This window comes from Entelurus aequoreus, linkage group LG08, assembly GCF_033978785.1.
Source record: "Entelurus aequoreus isolate RoL-2023_Sb linkage group LG08, RoL_Eaeq_v1.1, whole genome shotgun sequence".
NCBI classification, from domain to species: domain Eukaryota; kingdom Metazoa; phylum Chordata; class Actinopteri; order Syngnathiformes; family Syngnathidae; genus Entelurus; species Entelurus aequoreus.
The window spans coordinates 15,109,818-15,132,483 of NC_084738.1; the positions used below are offsets into that span (position 1 = coordinate 15,109,818).

A 22,666-nucleotide genomic window follows, 5' to 3' on the forward strand; every position below is an offset into this window, starting at 1 on the left:
AAAAGTCTGCCCCCGCCCCTTGAAAATATGGCCCCCATGTACTGTTTACCTCAATAGTCCTGATGTAGGCGTTTAAATGCTGCACTGGAAATATAAAGAGGCTATTATGCGTTAAGTTTGAAGTCAAAAGGTGGCGAAGAAAGAAGTCCAGTGTTTTGTGCCATTTTTCCCCCACACACCCATCAGAACAAAGGGGACCAATGTGGGACCAAACTACAACCGGAAGTGTATTATCTTTAAAGAACAATTTCAATTGCCTGTTCTTGTGGTGCGCTACTGCTTGACAACAACGCAATTAATTTTACAACATGTCTAGTGCACCGAATTAATATTTAATGTCTCCTTTCTCCTTCATCATAGCAAAGCGTGGAATCGGGGGGGGCGGGTGGGGCATGGGGTGTCATTTGAAAGAGGCAGGTGCACTCGCTCACAATGGCCGTCCCCTCATTAGTCGTGCACTGCTTTTGAAGCGCGCATAAATAATGATAATAAAAGCTAAGATAAGAGAAGAAATGTGCACTTTGTTTAGGGGTGCTTCTCCTCCTCCCCCTTTCTCTTTCTCTCGCCCCATCCTTTTCTCCATTTGAGGCCAACTTCTTTGTATGCAGCAGCCTAATAAGAAGCAGACAACACTTTGAAGGAGGGAGGCAGGCGGGAAAGGGGGTGACATCAATCTGGGTCTGCTGTCTGTGCCCATTTGGAGTGCAGCACTTTGCAGAGTGCACTGAGACGCGGTTGCAGCCTGGCAAAAGACCTTTACTGCAAATAGCAGTCAGGATTTGGTGTTTGTGGGTAGTTGCAAGTCTCCACTGGGACAGAGAGAATGGCATCCACAGGGTGGACGCTCCTGGTTTTGGCGGTGGCCGCCTGCTCGCCTTTCGCAGCGGGACGGAGAATGAAGCAGCCCCGGTGCCCCTCTGGATGTACCTGCACCAAAGATAACGCCCTGTGTGAAAACGTCCGCTCTGTGCCTCACCATTTCCCCTCAGACGTCCTGTCACTGTAAGTCGCTCTTCTCTATAAGTGCATGTCGTCCATGGCCTTCTTCTTATTGTTTACTGCAAATATTGCCCATGTGTTCAGGTCTTTTGTCAAGTCTGGATTCAGTGAAATCACGGGAGGAAGCTTTGCGCATACACCCGCCTTGCAACTACTGTAAGTCAGTCAGTTTATTACGAAAGATTTATTACTGTACAGTTGAATTATATATTATTGGTATCTCCATTGTATTGTTTTTGTTATAACTTTACTTGAATTACTATATTTCCTTCTTGCCCTCCCCCGAAAGACACAGTGTACTCTCTGCAGTTGAGTAAATATGTCGAATGTAGAATTTGATAATATCATTTTAAACATTCATTACTACAAATAATAAATCCCTTAACCCAAATGGCACCGTGCAGAAATATGGGGAAATAACTACAAAAGTACACTTCATTCATTAACGGTGTTACAAAAAAGATCAGTTAGAATAACACATAATGTTGGATATAGAGAACATACAAACCCTTTATTCATTGAATCGGAAATACTGAAATTAAACGACATAGTGAATTTGCAAATAACTAAAATTATACACAAAGCAAACTACAAACGTACAATCTGCTACCCAATAATATACAAAAATTCTTCTCAACAAAAGAGGAGAAATATAATCTTAGAGAAAAATTTAATTCAAAACATGTGTACGCACTTACAACACTTAAGACCTTCAGTATGTGGAATTAAATTATGGAATGGACTAAGCAAATAAATCAAACAATGTACTAATATGATCCACTTCAAGAAACTCTTCAAACTTAGTGTTTACAAAGTACAAAGAAGAAGAACCATGATAAACATTCTGAATTTATTTAATCCATCCATTAATTTTCTAGATAAGCTTACTCATCTCACCATATGAAATGTAACTTACTTCACTAATTATTATTTATTTATTTTTATTGTTATTACTTATGGAGTATATTGTGAATACATTGAGAACAGGAAGTGAACAAAAGTTTTAGCAACTGCTATGTAAAGGAAAAGGGGTAGGAATAAATGAGCTCTGCTTCTTCCTACTCCTTTTCGAACATGTTCAATAGCGAAACTGGAAATTGTGATGTATCATGCTGCATGTTCGAAATAAACTCAAACTCAACTCAACTCAACCGTACTCTCTGTAGTTGAGTAAATACTGTATGTATACTCTAGAATGTTAATTGATATTGTTTCAAACATCCATTAGTACAAATAAAACGTTTCATATACAGTAGACAGTATTATTGTAAACATGCATTTATACAATTAATTAACGTCTTACCCCCAATAGATTACTGTTACTCTTCATTGTTGGGTGAATCTTTCTAGTGTAGAACTTCATTGATATTATTTTAAACATGCATTGGTAAAAATAATGAATGCCCCAATACACATCTTTTACTCTCTGTAGTTTAGTAAATCACTTTAGAATTGTATTTATAATATTGCAAACATGCGTTAGTGCAAACAATAATGCTTTTTACTTTCTTTAGTTGAATAAAACAATTTAAAATGTTATTTATAATATTGCATACATTCATTATTACAAATAATTAATGCCGTACCCCTAATAGGTGACTATTACTCCACATAGTTGACTAAATCTGTGAAGTGTAAAATGTAATTTATATTATTTTAAACATGCATGAGTAAAAATAATAAATGCCTTACCCCAATACACACCTTCTACTCTCTGTAGTTAAACAAATCACTTTAGAAATGTATTTATACTATTGCAAACAAGCATTAGTACAAACAATGAATGCCTTACCCCCAATAGATTACTGTTACTCTCCATAGTTGACTAAATCTGTCTAGTGTATAATTGTATTTATATTATTTTTTTAAATGCATTAGTAAAAATAATAAATGTCTTACCCCAATACACACCTTCTACTCTCTGTAGTTAAACAAATCACTTTAGAAATGTATTTATACTATTGCAAACAAGCATTAGTACAAACAATGAATGCCTTACCCCCAATAGATGACTGTTACTCTCCATAGTTGACTAAATCTGTCTAGTGTATCATTGTATTTATATTATTTTTAAACATGCATTAGTAAAAATAATAAATGTCTTACCTCAATACACACCTTTTACTCTCTGTAGTTAAATAAATCACTTTAGAATTGTATCAATTGTATTGCAAACATGCATTATTACAAATAATCAATGCCTTACCCCTAATAGATGACTATTACGGTCCATAGTTGAGTAAATCTATCACACACAACGTATACTCCCTGTAATTAAACAAATATGTCTACTGTAGAATTTCATTTCTATTACTGCAGGATTGTATTTACATTAATGTATTTCTGCAAATGATGAATGCCTTACCCAGCCCCAATACATGATTGTTACTCACTGTAGTTGAGTAAATCTTTCCAATTTATAATTTCATTTATATTATTTTAAATTAGTGCAAATAGTAAATGCCTTATCCCAATCCGCACTTTATACTCTCAGTAGTTGAATAAATCTCTTTAGAACTGTACATACAGTATGTATATTATTGCAAACATGCATTTGTACTAGGGTTGTATGGTATACCGGTATTAGTATAGTACCGCGATACTAATGAATCATATTCGGTACTATACCGCCTCTAAAAAGTACTGATCCCAAGTACAGGAGCATATCTAGTCGATACTACTATGATTATGTCGATATTTTTTGGCATCACATCATCTTCTTTCGTTTTTTAAAAATTTTATATTATGTTTATAAACTCAGGAAATATGTCCCTGGACACATGAGGACTTTGAATATGACCAATGTATGATCCTGTAACGACTTGGTATCAGATTGATACCCACATTTGTAGTATCATCCAAAACTAATGTAAACCATCCAAACAACAGAAGAATAAGTGATTATTACATTTTAACAGAAGTGTAGATAAAACATGTTAAAACAGAAAGAAAGCAGATATTAACAGTAAATGAACAAATAGATTAATAATTCATTTTCTACCACTTGTCCTTAATAATTTAGACAAAATAATAGAATTTAAAATGACACAATATGTTACTGCATATGTCAGCAGACTAAATTGGGAGCCTTTGTTTTCTTAATTACTAATAAAAGACAAGTTGTCTTGTATGTTCACTATTTTATTTAAGGACAAACTTGCAATAAGAAACATGTTTAATGTACCGTAAAATATTTTTGTTAAAATAAAGCCAATAATGCCATTTTTTGTGGTCCCCTTTTATTTAGAAAAGTATCAAAATAATTTTGGTACCGGTACCAAAATATTGGTATCTGGACAACACTACTTTGTATACACTACCGTTCAAAAGTTTGGGGTCACATTGAAATGTCCTTATTTTTGAAGGAAAAGCACTGTACTTTTCAATGAAGATAACTTTAAACTAGTCTTAACTTTAAAGAAATACACTCTACACATTGCTAATGTGGTAAATGACTATTCTAGCTGCAAATGTCTGGTTTTTGGTGCAATATCTACATAGGTGTATAGAGGCCCATTTCCAGCAACTATCACTCCAGTGTTCTAATGGTACAATGTGTTTGCTCATTGGCTCAGAAGGCTAATTGATGATTAGAAAACCCTTGTGCAATCATGTTCACACATCTGAAAACAGTTTAGCTCGTTACAGAAGCTACAAAACTGACCTTCCTTTGAGCAGATTGACTTTCTGGAGCATCACATTTGTGGGGTCAATTAAACGCTCAAAATGGCCAGAAAAAGAGAACTTTCATCTGAAACTCGACAGTCTATTCTTGTTCTTAGAAATGAAGGCTATTCCACAAAATTGTTTGGGTGACCCCAAACTTTTGAACGGTAGTGTACATGATTAATACCCCATCCCAATAGATGATTGTTGCTCTCTGTAGTTGAGTACATCTCTCTACTGTATAAATTATTGTATTTGCTTTTAAATGTGAACTTGTGCAAATACTAAACACCTTACCCATAATAAACGATCCATCAAACCATCCATCTACATTCTACAGCGTACTCCCTGTAGTTGAGTAAATCTGACGTAAGTACAGTATTGGCATATCTGTCCATATGTATTTAAAATATACAATTATGTAATATTTTTATAAAATTATATTTGAATAAATAATACAAACTTTTTGGGGGTATTGTATGTAGAATTTTGAGGGGGGAAATTAATTAAATCTACTTTTGAGTAAGGCTGTAACATAAGAAAATGTGGAAAAAGTAAAGTGCTGTTAATACCTCCTGGATGCACTGTATGTACAGTATATATACTGTACTGTGCATGTTATTTGACATATTGCTCTACGGTTTTCTTGGGCTTTATTGAAATGTGAAGCTGTTTACTTCCAATGTTGTTCCTTGGAGCATTTAAGAGGCTGAGATCATGTCATTCATTGATGAGAAACATGTGAGAGTGTGATGCCATTGCCCAAATATACACACTCCTAAGTAGAACGTCACTTCTCGCCCTCTTCCCACTAATGACTCATTTTCTGTTACGCCGTGTCTGTTTACTTTGTCCTCACAGATTGTTCACGGCTAATTCCTTTGACTTGATCAGCGAAGACGCATTCGTAGGTCTGCCGCATCTTGAATATCTGTGAGTAATACATTTTAGATGTGCTAAATGTGCATAAAATAATCAAATATTACCATTAAAAACATTTTCCGCAGGTTTATTGAGAATAACAAGATTGCATCAATCTCTCCCAATGCATTCCGGGGCCTCAAAACATTGATTCATGTGTGAGTATCATCCATCCCCTCACACGCATTATTATTAAGCACCACAATATTGCCACTAAAAGATATGAGCTTACAAAAAGCAGGAAACAATATAGTATTATTTCAGTGTTTTTCTCCCTCCAAATCATATTTGTGACCTTCATTTTTGGTTGTTATAAGTGCACCTCAAGGCCTTTAAAAAACATGTTTTATTCAATTAATTGTTCTATATTTTATGTGTTTTTTTGTAATCATACCACATTTTAAAACATATTATTATATTATATTAAAAAAAATAATCTCAACACAAATCATGTCTTATGTCTTTCAACACAAGAAATTTAGCAGGTAAACATCAACAAAGTGGCTTTAAAATACAACTCTAATAAATAGTGGCATTTTTTTCTTTTTAATACTCAAGGTTGCAGCCAAAAAATAACAACAACAATGCTGTTTAATTTCCTTTGTATGAATATTTCAAAGTAATTATATAATAAATAGTTGCTTGTAAATGTATCTTTTTAGAAATATTATTACAAAGTAGAAAAAAAAAACTGACAGAGACATTAATATATAACTATAGACTTTCTCTCACACAACCAGTAACATCAAAGACAAAAGGTGTGATGGCAACCATAGAACTTCCAATTGTGACACAATGTGGACTTTAATCTGTTGGTAAAACAAACAAAACAAAATCAACCTTTTTTTGGCATTTTTAAAATGATATTGCTTATTTCAAAAGTATCACTTTTGTAAGTGCTATGATTGATTTATTTAGTTCATAAATAAGTGTTTTACATTTACAATACTACCAATGTAATTGTAATTTAGCTTTTTCTATATATTTCTTAAATAATTATAGAATCATCAATCAATCAATCAATGTTTATTTATATAGCCCTAAATCACAAGTGTCTCAAAGGGCTGTACAAGCCACAACGACATCCTCGGTACAGAGCCCACATACGGGCAAGGAAAAACTCACCCCAGTGGGACGTCGGTGAATGACTATGAGAAACCTTGGAGAGGACCGCATATGTGGGTAACCCCGCCCCCTCTAGGGGAGACCGAAAGCAATGGATGTCGAGTGGGTCTGACATAACATTGTGAAAGTCCAGTCCACAGTGGATCCAACACATCAGCGGGAGTCCAGTCCACAGCGGGGCCAACAGGAAACCATCCCGAGCGGAGACGGGTCAGCAGCGCAGAGATGTCCCCAACCGATGCACAGGCTAGTGGTCCACCCGGGGTCCCGACTCTGGACAGCCAGCACTTCATCCGTGACCTATGCAACTCCCCCTCGCAAGGGACAGGGGAGAAGAGGAGAGAAGAAAAGAAACGGCAGATCAACTGGTCTAAAAAAAAAAAGGGGGGTCTATTTAAAGGCTAGATTATACAAATGAGTTTTAAGATGGGACTTAAATGCTTCTACTGAGGTAGCATCTCTAACTTTTACCGGGAGGGCATTCCAGAGTACTGGAGCCCGAATAGAAAATGCTCTATAGCCCGCAGACTTTTTTTTGGCTCTGGGAATCACTAATAAGCCGGAGTTCTTTGAACGCAGATTTCTTGTCGGGACATATGGTACAATACAATCGGCGAGATAGGCTGGAGCTAAACCGTGTAGTATTTTATACGTAAGTAGTAAAACCTTAAAGTCGCATCTTAAGTGCACAGGAAGCCAGTGCAGGTGAGCCAGTATAGGCGTAATATGATCAAACTTTCTTGTTTTTGTCAGAAGCCTTGCAGCCGCATTTTGTACCAACTGTAATCTTTTAATGCTAGACATAGGGAGACCCGAAAATAATACGTTACAGTAATCGAGACGAGACGTAACGAACTCATGGATAATGATCTCAGCGTCGCTAGTGGACAAGATGGAACGAATTTTAGCGATATTACGGAGATGAAAGAAGGCCGTTTTAGTAACACTCTTAATGTGTGTGAATAAGTATTGGGTGATTTTGTGTCTTTTTGAAATATTTTTAATTTAATATATTTAATTAAAACACAACCTTTCAGCCACTTGCAATTTAATTCAAATTGTATTAAAAAAAATATTTCCAAAAAATTGTGTAATGGGTAGTGACCAATTTTGTCGTTTTTTATTTATTTATTATTATTTAAAAAAAAAAAAAAATTAAGTTTTATTTCAAATGTAATGCAAATAACTTTGTCATAATCTTAGCAATGTCATACTTTAGTTTGCAGCTGGCGAACACTAAACCAATTTGTTCAAGTCGTGCGCTTGCAACAGTGAAGATAGTGTGACATGCGAGTGACCTGCAGGTTACAACTATATACAACCGTGCTCCTGTAACCTTCAACCGGGTAGCCTAGAATCTTTTTTTATTCCTGAGGTTTGTGACGGCTTGTTTCTGACACAATTTACACAGAACAGTGCAGCTAAACCTTTGGCTAAATCCCCTGCAGATGTATCAGATTTAGCTTATGACATTCAGTGTAACAAATCACTATCAGAGGATTCCTTAGTCCATTTAGAGAAATACTGCAGACACATTCTGGTTTGCACTATTTCAAACTAAGGGGGTAAGAACCAGCTTGTCCTGCTTTTATAACGACCACTACATTATGTGCAATTGCAACAAATGTAAACAGGATGTCACACTAGAAGTTGATGTAAGCCCACAGACCAGTGACTTCCTATAAGATTGCTCTGAGGTTGCCAGGCAACCAGTATTGCTCCCTAAACACTGAAGAAACACTGTATAGCACTTTTAAAGGTAATAATGTCCAATGCTGCAACTATTCAGTAAGTTGGAACACAGCATTGTGTTGATAAAGTGCAGCAATATTACCAGACTCCATCAGATTGGCTGGTCGGGCCGTATGAATCTTGTCCCCTCTGCTTTGTCATGGCCTGTTTAGAAAGTGCAGCCATGCAAAAACTCAGAGGAAAGTGAACTCTTCGCTCGGGACAGCAAGTCCTATATAAATATTGCAGCACTCATGAATTGGAGCTCAGTTTTCATTTTATTTTGCATTTCTAACAGACGGTCCCTTTTGGGATATTTCTTCTTTGGCTTCGCAGGAGTCTGGCTTACAACAATCTTGAGACGCTGCCTAAAGATGTGTTCAAGGGTATGGATGCTTTGACTAAAGTGTGAGTAATCACTCTTCATCACATTACTCAGTGACCCAAAACATTTACAGTATGCCATACACTAAATATCATAGATTTCAAGGTTGTATTTCCTCATTAAGTGGCTGGGTGGGTGTTCTACTCAGCTGCAGAATTTGCCAGATGTCATGGATGTTATGTTACAATATAATATGCAGTGTTTCCCATAAACTGCCAAGATACCTGTGGTGGTGGGGGCGTGGCTATGGGCGTGATCACCATGATGTCATCGAGTAATTTGCATAATTTACTACAATGATTTGATTTTCTCTAAAAAGGCTCAAAAAATGTATACTTACTAATTAATAATAACAGTTTTGTTTTAAACCTCCATCCATCCATCCATCCATTTTACAATATAATTACAACACTTTATGTACATATTTATATACAGATTTGAACAATAAGTTATTCACTGAAATATATTTATTAATTGTGGTTCTTACAAAAAATATATCTTATAAAATATAAAAGCTAAAATGTCTCAAAGCTCTGCCCCTTTAATTAGTGCATACTAAATAATTTAACTTTAGCCTACTACTACAACCATATTATTTACCAGCAACATAAAGTGAAACAGAGGCAGAGGTGTCCTGCCACAGTCAGTAACAAATAAACAGAAAACAGTAGTGGTGGTAGATAGACACAGAGCTTCATCAAACATCTGATCCACTGAACAAAGAGCTCCAAAAATCTTGAACTTTAGACTGCCGTCAGTTTTACTCCCTACACTTAACCATGTGTTTCCTACTGCCTGCAGACATTGCACCCTTTGTTATATACACATGTTGTGTTTCTAATATAAATACATTTAATAAAGTCAAATACAAATAAGGCAACAAGAGAAGTATCCTACACTTCTCTTTTGTAAAGTAAATCTGAATAGCTGATATGGGCATCTACATCAACTATATGATTTGCCTGAAAAGCTGGAGAGGACCAAAAAAAAAAAAAAAAAAATTAATTTTTTTTTTTATTTGTGGCGGACGTAATTTTTTCGTGGAGGGCCGCCACAAATAAATGAATGTGTGGTAAACCCTGATATGTATTACAATGAATATCTTGTATAAAGAAAATATGAGACGTAAGCAAATCTCAAGATATTTATTCTCACAGTTTGCTTTTGCTTTAGCTTATTTGCATTATGCTACCACAGAAAAGTACCAGTCATGGCAAAGACGAAAAGTATGATGGTAACCACAGAACCTGCACATTTGGTACAATTTGTACCTGCAATCACTACTACTTAGTGAGCTGCTAAAGGAATACTGTTTGGTTTTTTTCATTTAAAAAAAGCAAAACACTTCTGTCATGACAAAGCGAAAACATGCAATAGTACGGTAATCATAGAACCAACAATAAACTATCAGTACAATATGAGCAATAAAATAAAATGTAATTATACTTAAATAACAGCATGTAGCGAAGGCATAATGGATAAAGCATGTAATGTTTCAAGTAGGGTGGAGTACCAAATTTGGTACTTTTATGTGGTCAGTACAACTGGGTACCAAGTCACGTCAAATCAGTTGGTACTATACTTTGATCCCTATGTTACACGTGGTGGCAGACTTTGCACCGGCTCAAGCACTTGGCAGGCACACAGGCGTATTTGTAGCAGACTGCCTCTAGGAAAACAAAGCAAGCAGGCCTAACTAAAAAAACTTTAAAAATGCGCTAGCTTGACGCTAATACTAGCCATACCACTGGGGGCTATAACGCTGGGCGGTTGGTAGAGCAGCAACTTGAGGGTTCCAGGTTTGATCCCCGCTTCCACCATCCTAGTCACTGCCGTTGTGTCCTTTGGCAAGACACTTTATCGACCTGCTCCCAGTGCCACCCACACTGGTTTAAATGTAACTTAGATATTGGGTTTCACTATGTAAAAGCGCTTTGAGTCACTAGAAAAAAGCACTATGTAAATATAATTCACTTCACGAATAAACTTTGGATACGCCATATACATGCTACTGATTAGCGTTAGCGATTTTGACCAGGCGATTACAACACCTTCAAATTTGGTAAAGAAAACTACAACTAAGATGCACATTACAAAATTAAACCACTGGTTTGTAAATAATACAAACAGTATAAACATGTTTAGGGCTCAAAAAAAGACAAGACTGGCACATTTAACTTAATGGCAAAGGCTACTCCCTGACTATGACAACACACCTAAGACCTATTAAAATGAATGCATAGCTGCAAATGAGACCTCAGAAGTGTACAAAACAAGATATAACAACTGGACAGCAATGTAATCATCAGCTTAGTGGTAAATGTTAATTAAAAAAGATATATATTGTATTTTATTTTTAAAAAATAGCTATTACTACATGAGCACACAGAAAAGGACAAAAAATTATACTGTTGTGTACCGGTATCCAGTGTTCATTTCGTTGACTAATGATTTGTTTCTTAGTTATCGTTAATAACCTATTTTTTCCTGACAAAAATAAATAAATAAAAACCAATCAAAACATATGCACGTTGACTAAGACGATAACAAAATTAACTCATATTTTACTCAAGAAATAAAAACGAGACGAAAAGGTTGACAGAAATAAAATCCAATCATATTTGATATCGTCTTGTAGATGGGTGAGGACAAGTTTGGAATATATCCAATCAAAGATTTTTTACAGTGTACAAGCTAATTACCAAGGAACGCCAATTAGATGCTTTTGAAACTGAGCTACTCTATCGGACAATTTCCCTTGTAGATCAATAAAGTTTGTCTAAGTCTAAGTCTAAGTTATTTTGTGAGATGAGGAAGTTGGATTTCTCATTGCCAAACCAAAAATGTGCAGATTCCGCATGTTCCACATCACAGGCATCGTCCATAAAGGGATACCCCCCTACCAGGAGGATCGTCACACTCGTTCGAGTGACCGCCGATGATGATGATGATGTGTGTACACCTCGGAGAAAGTGAAGAAGACATGTTTTAATTTTGATGCTATGATCCCATCGAGTTAAAGACAATTCTACCGTATTACTTCTTTACAAAATATGATCAAGTAGTTTTCTCTGCCTCGAGGAATAATTTTTTTAATTGTAAATCTAAAAGCCTGACAACTTTTAATGTGGTCCAACGCGCTTATGTCAAACGCTAAGCGTTTCGTATTTATTTATTTTAGGCTGAAATGTATTAACAAATGAAAAGTTCCAGGCCCCCCAGAGACATAGCATGAAAAATAGAAGAAGTGCAAGAAAGATTCTTATATGTGGAACAAAAAAATTACTAACAACATCATTCTTTTGCAGGCAGTCTAAAAAGGTGATTTCAAATAAACTTTAAAGTGGCCTTATCCTTTATTTTTACTTTATATTTTAGTAGACTAAATTCACTGTAATTTTAGCTGACTAAAATGTTGTGTAATGTTGTTGACTAAAACTAGTCTAAAACTAAATCAATATAGATAACTCAAATTTGACTAAAATTAAAAATAGCATTTTCGTCAGAAGACTAAACTGAATTAAAAACTGCGGGTATCAATTATTGGTTCAAATGTGTAAGGTACTCATCATCCCTACTTACAAGTAGTTTTATTCAGTTTAAACCATTTTTTAATTTAATTTAATATTTTGTGTTTTTTCTTTACTTGTGTCACGGTTCAAAAATAGTTTTATGAAGTTTTTCCTTAAGAAGCGTACTTAAGACTCACTTTTTAAAATGAGTTGTTGATTGTTTGACAGCTCTGTTTTTATTCTTTGTGGCATCTTGTTTAGTGTATTTTCGAGTGTCTTGAGAAGCGCATTAAGGGTTGGAGTTGGGGGTTAAATCACCAAAATGATTCCCGGGCGCGGCGCCGCTGCTGCCCACTGCTCCCCAAGGAGATGGGACAAATGCAGAGGACAAATTTCACCACATCTAGTGTGTGTGTGACAATCATTGGTACTTTAATCTTAATATTAAATTATAAATAAAATGTATTATTATTATCATTAAAACATTTTTGTGTACAGTGAATACTATATGATTGGATACGGATGTATGATAGCTGTAATACAATAAATATATTATTTTACAATATTTTTATTTTTTATTTTTTGTACAAAAATGTGGCTAGTGTTTAATGGCTGCAGTCACTAGGTGATGACATCCAGTAACTGGAAGTATTGACTATAATGCTGCACATTTTTTTTCAGTAGATATTTTCTCCAAAATGTGAACTTCTCTGCATGCAATGTGCTGTAAAATATATATGTTAATGATATGTAATGTGATGGTACCCATACGAAGGGATCTGCGAGGCAACAGCCTGATATGCGACTGCAAGCTGAAGTGGCTGGTGGAGTGGATGCACCACACCAACGCCACACTGGACCAGATCTACTGCAGCGGGCCGCCCAGTCACCAGGGCAAGAAGATCAACGACCTGCTGCCGCTTTCCTTCGACTGCATCTCGTCAGGTATCTCCCTCCAGCGTCACATTTAACCTGAGTGATAATGAGCGCTTGTGTCCTCTTCCAGAGTTTGCCTCCTATCAGTCGCTGAAGTTCGAGTCCATTTCCGTGGAGTCGTTCACCTTTGGCAACGACCAGTTTGTTGTGTTTGCGCAACCCTTTGCCGGGACGTGCAGCTTCATGGAATGGGATCACGTTGAGATGAACTTCAGGAGCTTTGACACCATCGAATGTGAGTGAGATCATAACCTCAGGCCGGAAGCTAACGGGCTAGCAACTCTTGAACGTTCTTTTTCCAGGCACTTCCACTGTGGTCTGCAAGCCCATGGTGATCGACCACCACCTTTTTGTCATCGTGGCGCAGCTCTTTGGCGGCTCTCACATTTACAAACGCGACATCTCCGCTAACAAGTTCATCAAGATCCAGGACATTGACATCCTGAAAATCCGCAAACCCAATGACATCGAAATCTTTACGATTGACGGGGAGTCATTCTTCGTCATTGCAGACAGCTCCAAGGTTGCCCATCTCTGTCTTGTCCCATTTCAACATCTTACATCCAGCTGGGGCCTTAATTTCAAACCCTTCTCGTAGGCCGGATCAACAACCGTGTACAAATGGAATGGCAATGGATTCTACTCCCATCAGTCTCTCCACCCGTGGTACCGGGACACAGACGTGGAATACCTGGAGATCTCCAGCAAACCTCACTTGATCTTGTCCAGCAGCTCCCAGAGGCCTGTGGTTTATCAGTGGAACAAGGTCCTGAAACAGTTTGACCGCAGGACCGACCTACCTGAGATGGAGGATGTGTTCTCCATTAAACACTTCCGGGTCAAAGGTAGGCACTTAAGTTTTAGTCTACCCCTCTGATTTCATAAAGGGCCCCTAAAATGTTGACAACATTGGCGCTTATTTCATAGTTCTGGACCTACAGGTAAAATTCTCCCCAAAATACACATAGTAGGAATTTTAGGTTTGGTTTTTATACTTTCAGCACATTTTGCAACGCCCACTTTTAGCTCCAAAATGTGGGCGGGGCTGCATCCCTCTGCTGACATTGCCTACAGAAGACTAGAGGCCATTTCACATTGCGTAGTATGTGTTTTAGTAACATCTTTATACCAAACCACGATATTTTCGCGCACATTTTGAAGGAACTATCAAGTATGCCATGTGCATTGTTGCAGGTTGTAGCAACACAACTAAAGAAGCATTCATACATTTCCAAAGATTTTGACTATGAGGAAAGTATGAACCTCTCCTGTCAAATTGACTAAGGCAAAATGGGGACGGACCAAGCAAGAGTATCATTTGCATCCATCGTTTTGTGACTTCAAAGAAAAAGGGTTTTGGTCGGAGTTTAGATGGAAAAATCTTTAGACTCAAACCAAAATGGTCCAGAAAATCAGGAGCACTCTCAATGGGAGTAGAAATTGAGTCAGAACCTGCAAAATAAAACAGAATAAAGAACATACACGGTGCTCAAAAATGAGAGAAAAAGAAGGTAAGTCGTTAGTATTCTATTTTGTGTCCTCTTCTACTGATGTTTTCCTCAAGATGCTTGAGGAAATACTGAAAGAGCATGAGTAAACACAAGCTATGGTGTCTATGGAGGAGCTGGGAAGTCCGGAAATGGCGGTTCTCATAATATTAACCATATCAGTTAGACCAGGGTGACAAAAACGTGCAATTAAGTGATCAAAATACAATTTTTACATGGCTTAATCGACACTGTCTATGCGAGAAAATGGGCTCCAGTACTGTAGATGGCGTCACACCAAGAGGGGGCGGCATATCGAGTCTAGCCATGGAAAGGGGGCGTTCGAAGTACAGTTAGCTATTTACCCATTACTCAAAAACGAAATAATATAATGGGAAATGACTACCAGATTAATTTCCACAAGGTAAAAATACAGAAAAAATAACGTCAATCTTAGTGAAATGTTGGTCATCTGGAGCTATTGAGGAAAAATACTATACTGTAGAAATGGATTTACTTAGATGTAGTCAGTGTACCGCTTGTATGGTATAGCTTTACTGTCCACTGTAAATGAGTCAACACACAGCAATTATTGCCTAAATCAGGTGCAGTAATGGCTGCCTTCTGAGAGCTGCTTTTTTTAAATTAATTAAAATTATGCATGCAGGTAATAAACTGTGATTACTCACGATTAATTGAAATTCAAGTGTAATGCATCTGATTTTTGACAAAATATCATTTGACAGCAGTAATGATTATTATCACCCGATAATATAATTACACAATTTCATATGCATTTGAGTAAAGATGACAACCAGGTATTTAACTATTTGTAACTGTACACATATATATATATATTTGAATATAGTATATATTAATATACTATTTGGCATGATCATAAAGTTAAAAATATTTTTTTTTGTGTGTCAATTTAGAGAACGAATGCATTTAGTAAAAAAAAGTATTTTATTGACACAAATATTTTTCTAGGCTTCTGCGGGCCACATAAACTGATGTAGCCAAATCTGGCCCCCAGGCCTTGAGTTTGACACTTGTGGTCTAAATAGTTGGCATCAGATTTCACCTTAAAAACCAACAGTGTTGAGCTTCTAAATCAGGGGTGTCCAAACCTTGTGACTGGGGGGCCGCATTGGGCTTAAAAATGTATATACAGTATATATATATATATATATATATATATTTTTTTTTTTTTACATATAAAGCTTATGCATATATGAATACATATTATTATAATAATATATAATGAATAATTACAGTATTATAATTGGTTATTAAGAGTAGGTGAAAGTTGTTTACTTCCATGAAGTAATGTTCTTTAATCAATCAGTAACATCAAGTGTGGAGAGAGTTTTGCATTTTCCCATCATCCCTTGTAATGGATTTAAATGGGTGTCATTTTGATTTCTTTTATTATGATTGGATGTTTTTTTTATATTGGATGTTTTATATAATATCCACAAGGTTCAACGAGCATGTTGTGTTATGTGTGACCATACATCCATCCATTTTGTACCCCTTGTCCCTTTCGGGGTTACGGGGGGTGCTGGAGCCTATCTCAGCTGCATTCGGGCGGAAGGCGGGGTACACCCTGGACAAGTCGCCACCTCATCGCAGGGCCAACACAGATTGACAGACAACATTCACACTCATTAGGGCCAATTTAGTGTTGCCTATCAACCTATCAGTGCATGTCTTCGGAGGTGGGAGGAAGCGGGAGTACCCGGAGGGAACCCACTCAGTCACAGGGAGGACATGCAAACTCCACACAGAAAGACTCTGAGCCAGGGGATCAAACCCAGGACCTTCGTATTGTGATGTACATGCACTAACCCCTGTGCCACCGTGCTGCCCCATGTGTGACCATGTTTGTTAAATTGTTGTACAGGTTGATGTTTCTTTCTGCACCGTGATTAGGGAAGAATGTTTGTATTGGGTCATATAAGTAAATGCTGCACTTCATTGACTTAAAAGTACAATTAAAGGCAGATTTTCTCTCATTGGCCATCAGCTGGAGATAAAATGGCAGCAATCAGGCCACCGGATATTTATATATCATATGGATACATTGCTGCCGGTCAAATTGGTTATTGACCTCGTGCTGTCCTGCGGGACAAATTGAAGACGCCGACAGGCCGCATTTGGCCCGCGAGCCGTAGTTTAGACACCCCTGCTCTAAATTGCTCTTTTGTTCTTTTTACTAGGAGATCTGTTTATATGCTTGACAAGATTCATTGGGGACTCCAAGGTGATGCGTTGGGACGGCGCCATGTTCAAGGAGGTCCAGACGTTCCCATCCCGCGGATCTATGGTCTTCCAGCCCGTCTCCATCGGCAACTGGCAGTACGCCATCCTGGGCAGCGATTACTCGCTGACGCAGGTGTACCAGTGGGACGCCAAGAGGGGCCACTTTGTGCCGTCTCAGGAGCTGAGCATCCAGGCGCCGAGGGGATTTTCTCAGGTGTCAGTGGACGGTCGGGAGTTCCTGATTGCCTCCAGCTTTAAGGGCAAGTCGCAGATTTACGAGCACCTCATGATCGATCTTAGCAATTAAATCCGAACTCAAACGCCTAATAGGTCGTACAATCCTGATTTCGACCAACATCTCCGGGAAACATATTTCACTAAAGTCAGAGTTTGGACCACAGAAACATTCTTATGTTTTCGTTTTGGTGAACCCCTCACCAAAAAACACAGTGGGAAGAAGAAGAATATTTAAAAAATCCATAGCCTCGTCGTCACTTGTTATCAAACATTCGGTAGACTTGTTTTGTCATTTTGCAGTGGTTAACTTCTTTTTACACTTGCGTGACAAGAGTGCTAAAAAGGGAGATTTCACATCACCTTACGCCTTCGTTATAAAAGCAGTTTGCTTTGTTTTCACGTCTCAGTCTTAACAGGAGTTAACTTCATTCTACATGTGTATGATAGCTCAGAACATTACTCTGAACCATAATAAGCGCAACAGTTTGACCCTGGAACTGACTATTTTCTGATGTCTTCATATTCAAAGGGAATATCTTAAGTTTACCAACTTTCGCATACTCTAAGCCAGTGTTTGTGACTGCATAAGTGAGAATAATACTCATTTAGCAGAGGAAGCAAGCAAAGTGGTCCATAGTGAAAATCCCGTTGACTGTGTTTACTGCATGACCACGGAATGAAGATAGACTGTCCTCCATCTACTTGTACTCTGCGGTTACGCAAGACTCCATGCATGATGCAGACGCTCACAATGTTGCTCTTCGGATGAATGACTCGCTAGAAGCATCCCACTGTGTCGCTATTCCCTTTTCACTTGCCCTTTTTTCGCCCTCATGGACAAAAAGCATTGTTGGAATGACACTGTGCTGCACCTGTACCTGTGCTCGCACCTCTTTCAACTAAACCTTACTGACAACAAGTTGCCAAATACAATGTTTACTGTTATTTTTATACTATACTGTATATAATAATTTATATGATACGGCTTTTCTAGGTAGTTTCATTTTGGATAGGCTAGAATGTTACGATAGTAGCCTCATTGTTACATTTGTGCAGTTTCACTCTTAAAGTTAGAAAGTAATTGTGGAAAATGTCATTAAAACAGTAGAAATGTCAGATTTTTGTCATTGCTGTTATTGATTTACCTATATAACATGTATTTTTTATCGATTTCATGACCAATAAAACAGAGTATAGGAAATGTCATCTTCCTGTTGCTTTCAAGCTATTTTTTAATATAAAATGATGTTCTGTATCATGCAAATATACTTATTGGTCTCCTAATATTAAAAAAAAACAACAACATTGTTTAGTGCAATTTTGACAATTTCTTAGAAACACTGAAGAGTGCTTTAAGAACAAAATAAAAGCTGACAACCCGCCCCTGAAGAAATATTCACACAAACTTTGCATCCAAAGTGTACAATGTACTTTATTGATCAATATTTTATTGTCTAAGCCAGGCATGTCGAACTTGTTTTTATTGAGGCCCACAAGGCAGTTATGGCTGCCCTCAGTAACAGTGACTAATATATCAATGTAAATATAAATTGCTTCATTACACAAATATTTATTATTGTATATATTTTTGACATACACTGTAAAAAAATAAAAAATCTGAAGATTTTACAGTGAAAAACAGAGTTCAGTTGCCAAATTGTTTTTACCATGAATGTACAATGTTTTTATAGTATGCACTGTAAATGGAAATTGAAAAACAGTGCCACTGTTTTTACTGTAAAATCTATGGTTGTTATTTTTACGGTGTATTACTGTAAATGGAAAAACCATACCAGTTTTTTTAACGATAAAATTCTAGCAACTGCGATACTATTTTTTACTGTTATATTTTAACGAATGACTTGCTTCAAAATCATAAGCCACGTCGTTATATCAATTATTTACTATTGTTTTAACAAAAATAAATGTTTGGAATTGATGATTATATTTGTTGCAATATTAGCTCAAGTTAAAAGGATATGCAATTGTACATGTATCTTTTTCTGTCAAAATGGAATGTTGCATACATTTAGTAAGAACAAAAACATATTAATTATAGGCTTTCGTGGGACACATAAAAGGATGTGGCGGGCCAGATATGGCCCCTGGGCCTTGAATTTGACACTTGTGGTCTAAAGCAGGGATTCTCAAACTGTGGTATGTGTACCACTAGTGGTATGCGGGTTTCATCTTGTGGTACGCCATAGAATCACTTGATTAAAGTAGTTATTTTTTTGTTTTTTTTCCTATATTCAGTGTTACAGTTCAAACTGCGTAATGTAACACAGTGCCAAAATAGGACATATGATTAAATAAAACCCTTGGCCTTGTTTTAATGAATACCTAGGCCTACTACGCTACTGTATTTTAATGTAGGTCATTAAGGTGGTACTTGAAGAGCCATGTGGTTTCTGAGGTGGTAAAAAAGATTTAGAACCCCTGATCTAAGCAATAGCATACGTCTCTAATGATGGTGAAAGCAACACATTTATTAGAACACAAATGTCTGAATTTTTTTTCCTTTTTTTATTGAGACAAAGATTATTTATGAAGTAGCACAGTAGGCCCAAGTATTCATCAATGACCACCACCAAAGTGCAGTAGCGCAGTAGGCCCAAGCATCCATCAAACACCACCACAATGCCCAACACCAAAGTGCAGTAGCGCAGTAGGCCCAAGTATTCATCAAACAACAAATAATTAATTTAACTTAATATAAGCAGGACTACCGAAATATGAACAACAAAACAATGGCTACCACAATTTATGTATTTAATATTTGTATGCTTACTGTGGTATATTATTTATTTGTTCACTCTTCTGTTACAGAGAACAGTGAATAGCTGTAAAACAGCTCTGCTTCTTCCTACTCCTTTTCGGACGTGCCGTAATGAAACAACTGGAATTGTGTGATGCATTACATTGTATCGTATGCATGTTCGAAATAAACTAAAACTGAACTGAATAATTAATTTACAAAAACAATTGGATGAAGTTTACATAAGTGAGATTAAATTAAGAAAATAAAAGGGGGGGAAATTGTCACGATCGAGGTTTTTTTGGTTCACATAAATTGCAGTTTTAAGAGAGCCTTTTTTGCGCCAAGAAGCCTTGGGGTTCATAGAGAGATTCAAAAATAATTTAAACACAATAAAACTAGGTTTGATTAGTAACCTTAATAGATAGATAGATAGATAGTACTTTATTGATTCCTTCAGGAGAGTTCCCTCAGGAAAATTAAAATTCCAGCAGCAGTGTACAGAATTGAGATCGAAATTAAAAAGTAAAAAGTAAATAATGGGGGTATAAATGGAAACAAAATAGACAAATATTACAATAAGAAAACAAATAAAAAGCAACAATGAGAATAAAACATATAACAGTAAGATAAGAATATAACAAGAGAAACTAGGCAGTAGTGACCATGTTATGAAAAAGTATTGCACTGTTATTGAGACGAGTTAATTGTACAGTCTAATGGCGTGTGGGACAAAGGAGGGTTTTTTTTTATGAAAAAAAACCATGAAATTTGGGCAATAAAAGAAGGGTCATAAAATATACGTTATTATTATAATATACGTTACTCTCGAAATAGGTTCCGCAGCCTCCGAAGCAGAACCTCCAGGTTCTGTAACAGCTTCTTCCCTCAAGCCGTAAGACTCTTGAACGCATCATAATTAAATTATCCCCTCAACTCCCCCCAAAATGGATTAACTCGCTAGAATAAAAAAGACAATATAACATAAATCCATAAACGTGGACGCATGTGGAAAAGTGCAATATATTTATCTGTACAGTAATCTATTTATTTATTTATATTTATTTATTTTACATATATATTTATATATTATTTATATATATTTATTTATTTATATATGCACCTTATTGCTTTTTTATCCTGCACTACCATGAGTTTATGTAACGAAATTTCGTTCTTATCTGTGCTGTAAAGTTCAAATTTGAATGACAATAAAAAGGAAGTCTAAGTCTAAGTCTGAATGAAGTGTGGACTATATATATGTATAGTGCTCATATGTGACGTCACACGACATAGTATAACTGATGGAATCGGTCACAAATTGGGATCCAATCATACTTTTGCCTTAATAATGTTGTGGGCTTTAATGGTATATTCCACGTCAGGTGAATGTTAAAAAAAAAAGCGAGTTTCGATAGTTCTTGGGACACTAAACCCCCCCTACCAGAAACAGAGGGCGTGTTTGGTTGTCCAGCACAGTTAGTTCTCATTGCTGCCCCCTGTGGCTAAAGTGAGAACTGCACGCGTGTGTACCTACCAAGGTTAGTCATTAACTATCTCATTTCAGCCACTTGCGTGCTACCCAAGAGCCGGCTGTGGCCGTGTCGAGGCATGCTGCTGCCCGGCCCGCACATCTTACCATGGAGGACCGCAACCACTGCCCAAAGGAAAGCGCTTTAGCCGGGGTGGACCAGGACCATGTCACTGTGGTGTTCCATAAAGTGGCCAGTCATGGCGACAGCAGCAGCGCCGGTGGTGGCAGCGACGACGACCACGATGGCCGATGGCGCGACGGAACTGAGTGGGCAGAAAAGGCTCGTTTACGGGATGCTGAGGAAGAGGCAGGCAGCGGAACAAAATCACTGGAGGAGGAGGGCGGCCGGAGGGCAACTCTGTGCCCGCCGGCGTGCTGCGTCACGAAGAAGGCAGCATCCGTTGACGAGAATGGTGAGTGGCGTAAAACTTAACTACATGTTTCATTGTGTACTTAGTGAACGAGCCGTTATAATTAATATACATTGAAAGACTTCCTGTTTTTGAGTTGCGTCCGCGTGACGTCATCACAGCGATAACGGTGCTGGTGTCATTTGTAGTTTGGCACTCATTGTGTACTTGGTGAAAGAGCCGTCATAATTAAAACACATTGGAAAGACTTCCTGTTTTTGAGTTGCATCCGCGTGACGTCATCACTGGGATAACATATTTTATTGTGTACTTAGCGAAAGAGCCGTTATAATTAATATACATTGAAATACATCCTGGTTTGAGTTGTGTCCGCGTGACGTCATCACAGCGATAACGGCGCCGGTGTCATTTGTAGTTTGGCACTTATTGTGTACTTAGTGAAAGAGCCGTCATAATTAATATACATTGGAAAGACTTTTTTTTTTTTTTTTTTTTTTTTTTTTTCGTTCATTGAACAAACTTTATTGGGTGAACAGGCTCAAACTTAGGGCAACACTGGTAAACAAAGGAGATACACAGAGAGAGATAGAAAACAATATATTTTTTTAAATATTTCCACATAGCAGGGAGAAGCAAAAACACTCACTTGTGGCTTTGAAAAGGCAAAACAAATAGATGGCACTCCAGTGGACGTGTGTACACAAAGAAAGCTTTTGTTTTGGACGTAAAGTGTCGGGAG

At 37.2% G+C, this 22,666-nt stretch overlaps 2 protein-coding genes across 2 annotated transcripts in view; both read left to right on the forward strand.

Annotated features, from left to right (window-relative positions):
* Positions 1-608: 608 nt before the first annotated feature.
* lgi1b (leucine-rich, glioma inactivated 1b) lies at positions 609-18,477 on the forward strand. Its single transcript, XM_062055661.1, has 10 exons — positions 609-1,002; positions 1,084-1,155; positions 5,527-5,598; positions 5,673-5,744; positions 8,779-8,850; positions 13,115-13,284; positions 13,346-13,510; positions 13,578-13,798; positions 13,874-14,120; positions 16,985-18,477. The coding sequence occupies exons 1-10, from the start codon at positions 824-826 to the stop codon at positions 17,332-17,334; spliced, it is 1,620 nt and encodes a 539-aa protein (XP_061911645.1). The 5' UTR covers positions 609-823; the 3' UTR covers positions 17,335-18,477.
* A 3,061-nt stretch (positions 18,478-21,538) lies between these two features.
* Positions 21,539-22,666, forward strand: part of slc35g1 (solute carrier family 35 member G1) — a 30,010-nt gene continuing 28,882 nt past the window's right edge. The window contains exon 1 of the mRNA XM_062055663.1: positions 21,539-21,969. Coding sequence (XP_061911647.1) covers positions 21,663-21,969 — 307 coding nt within the window. The 5' untranslated portion in view covers positions 21,539-21,662. The remainder of the gene's footprint in view (positions 21,970-22,666) is intronic.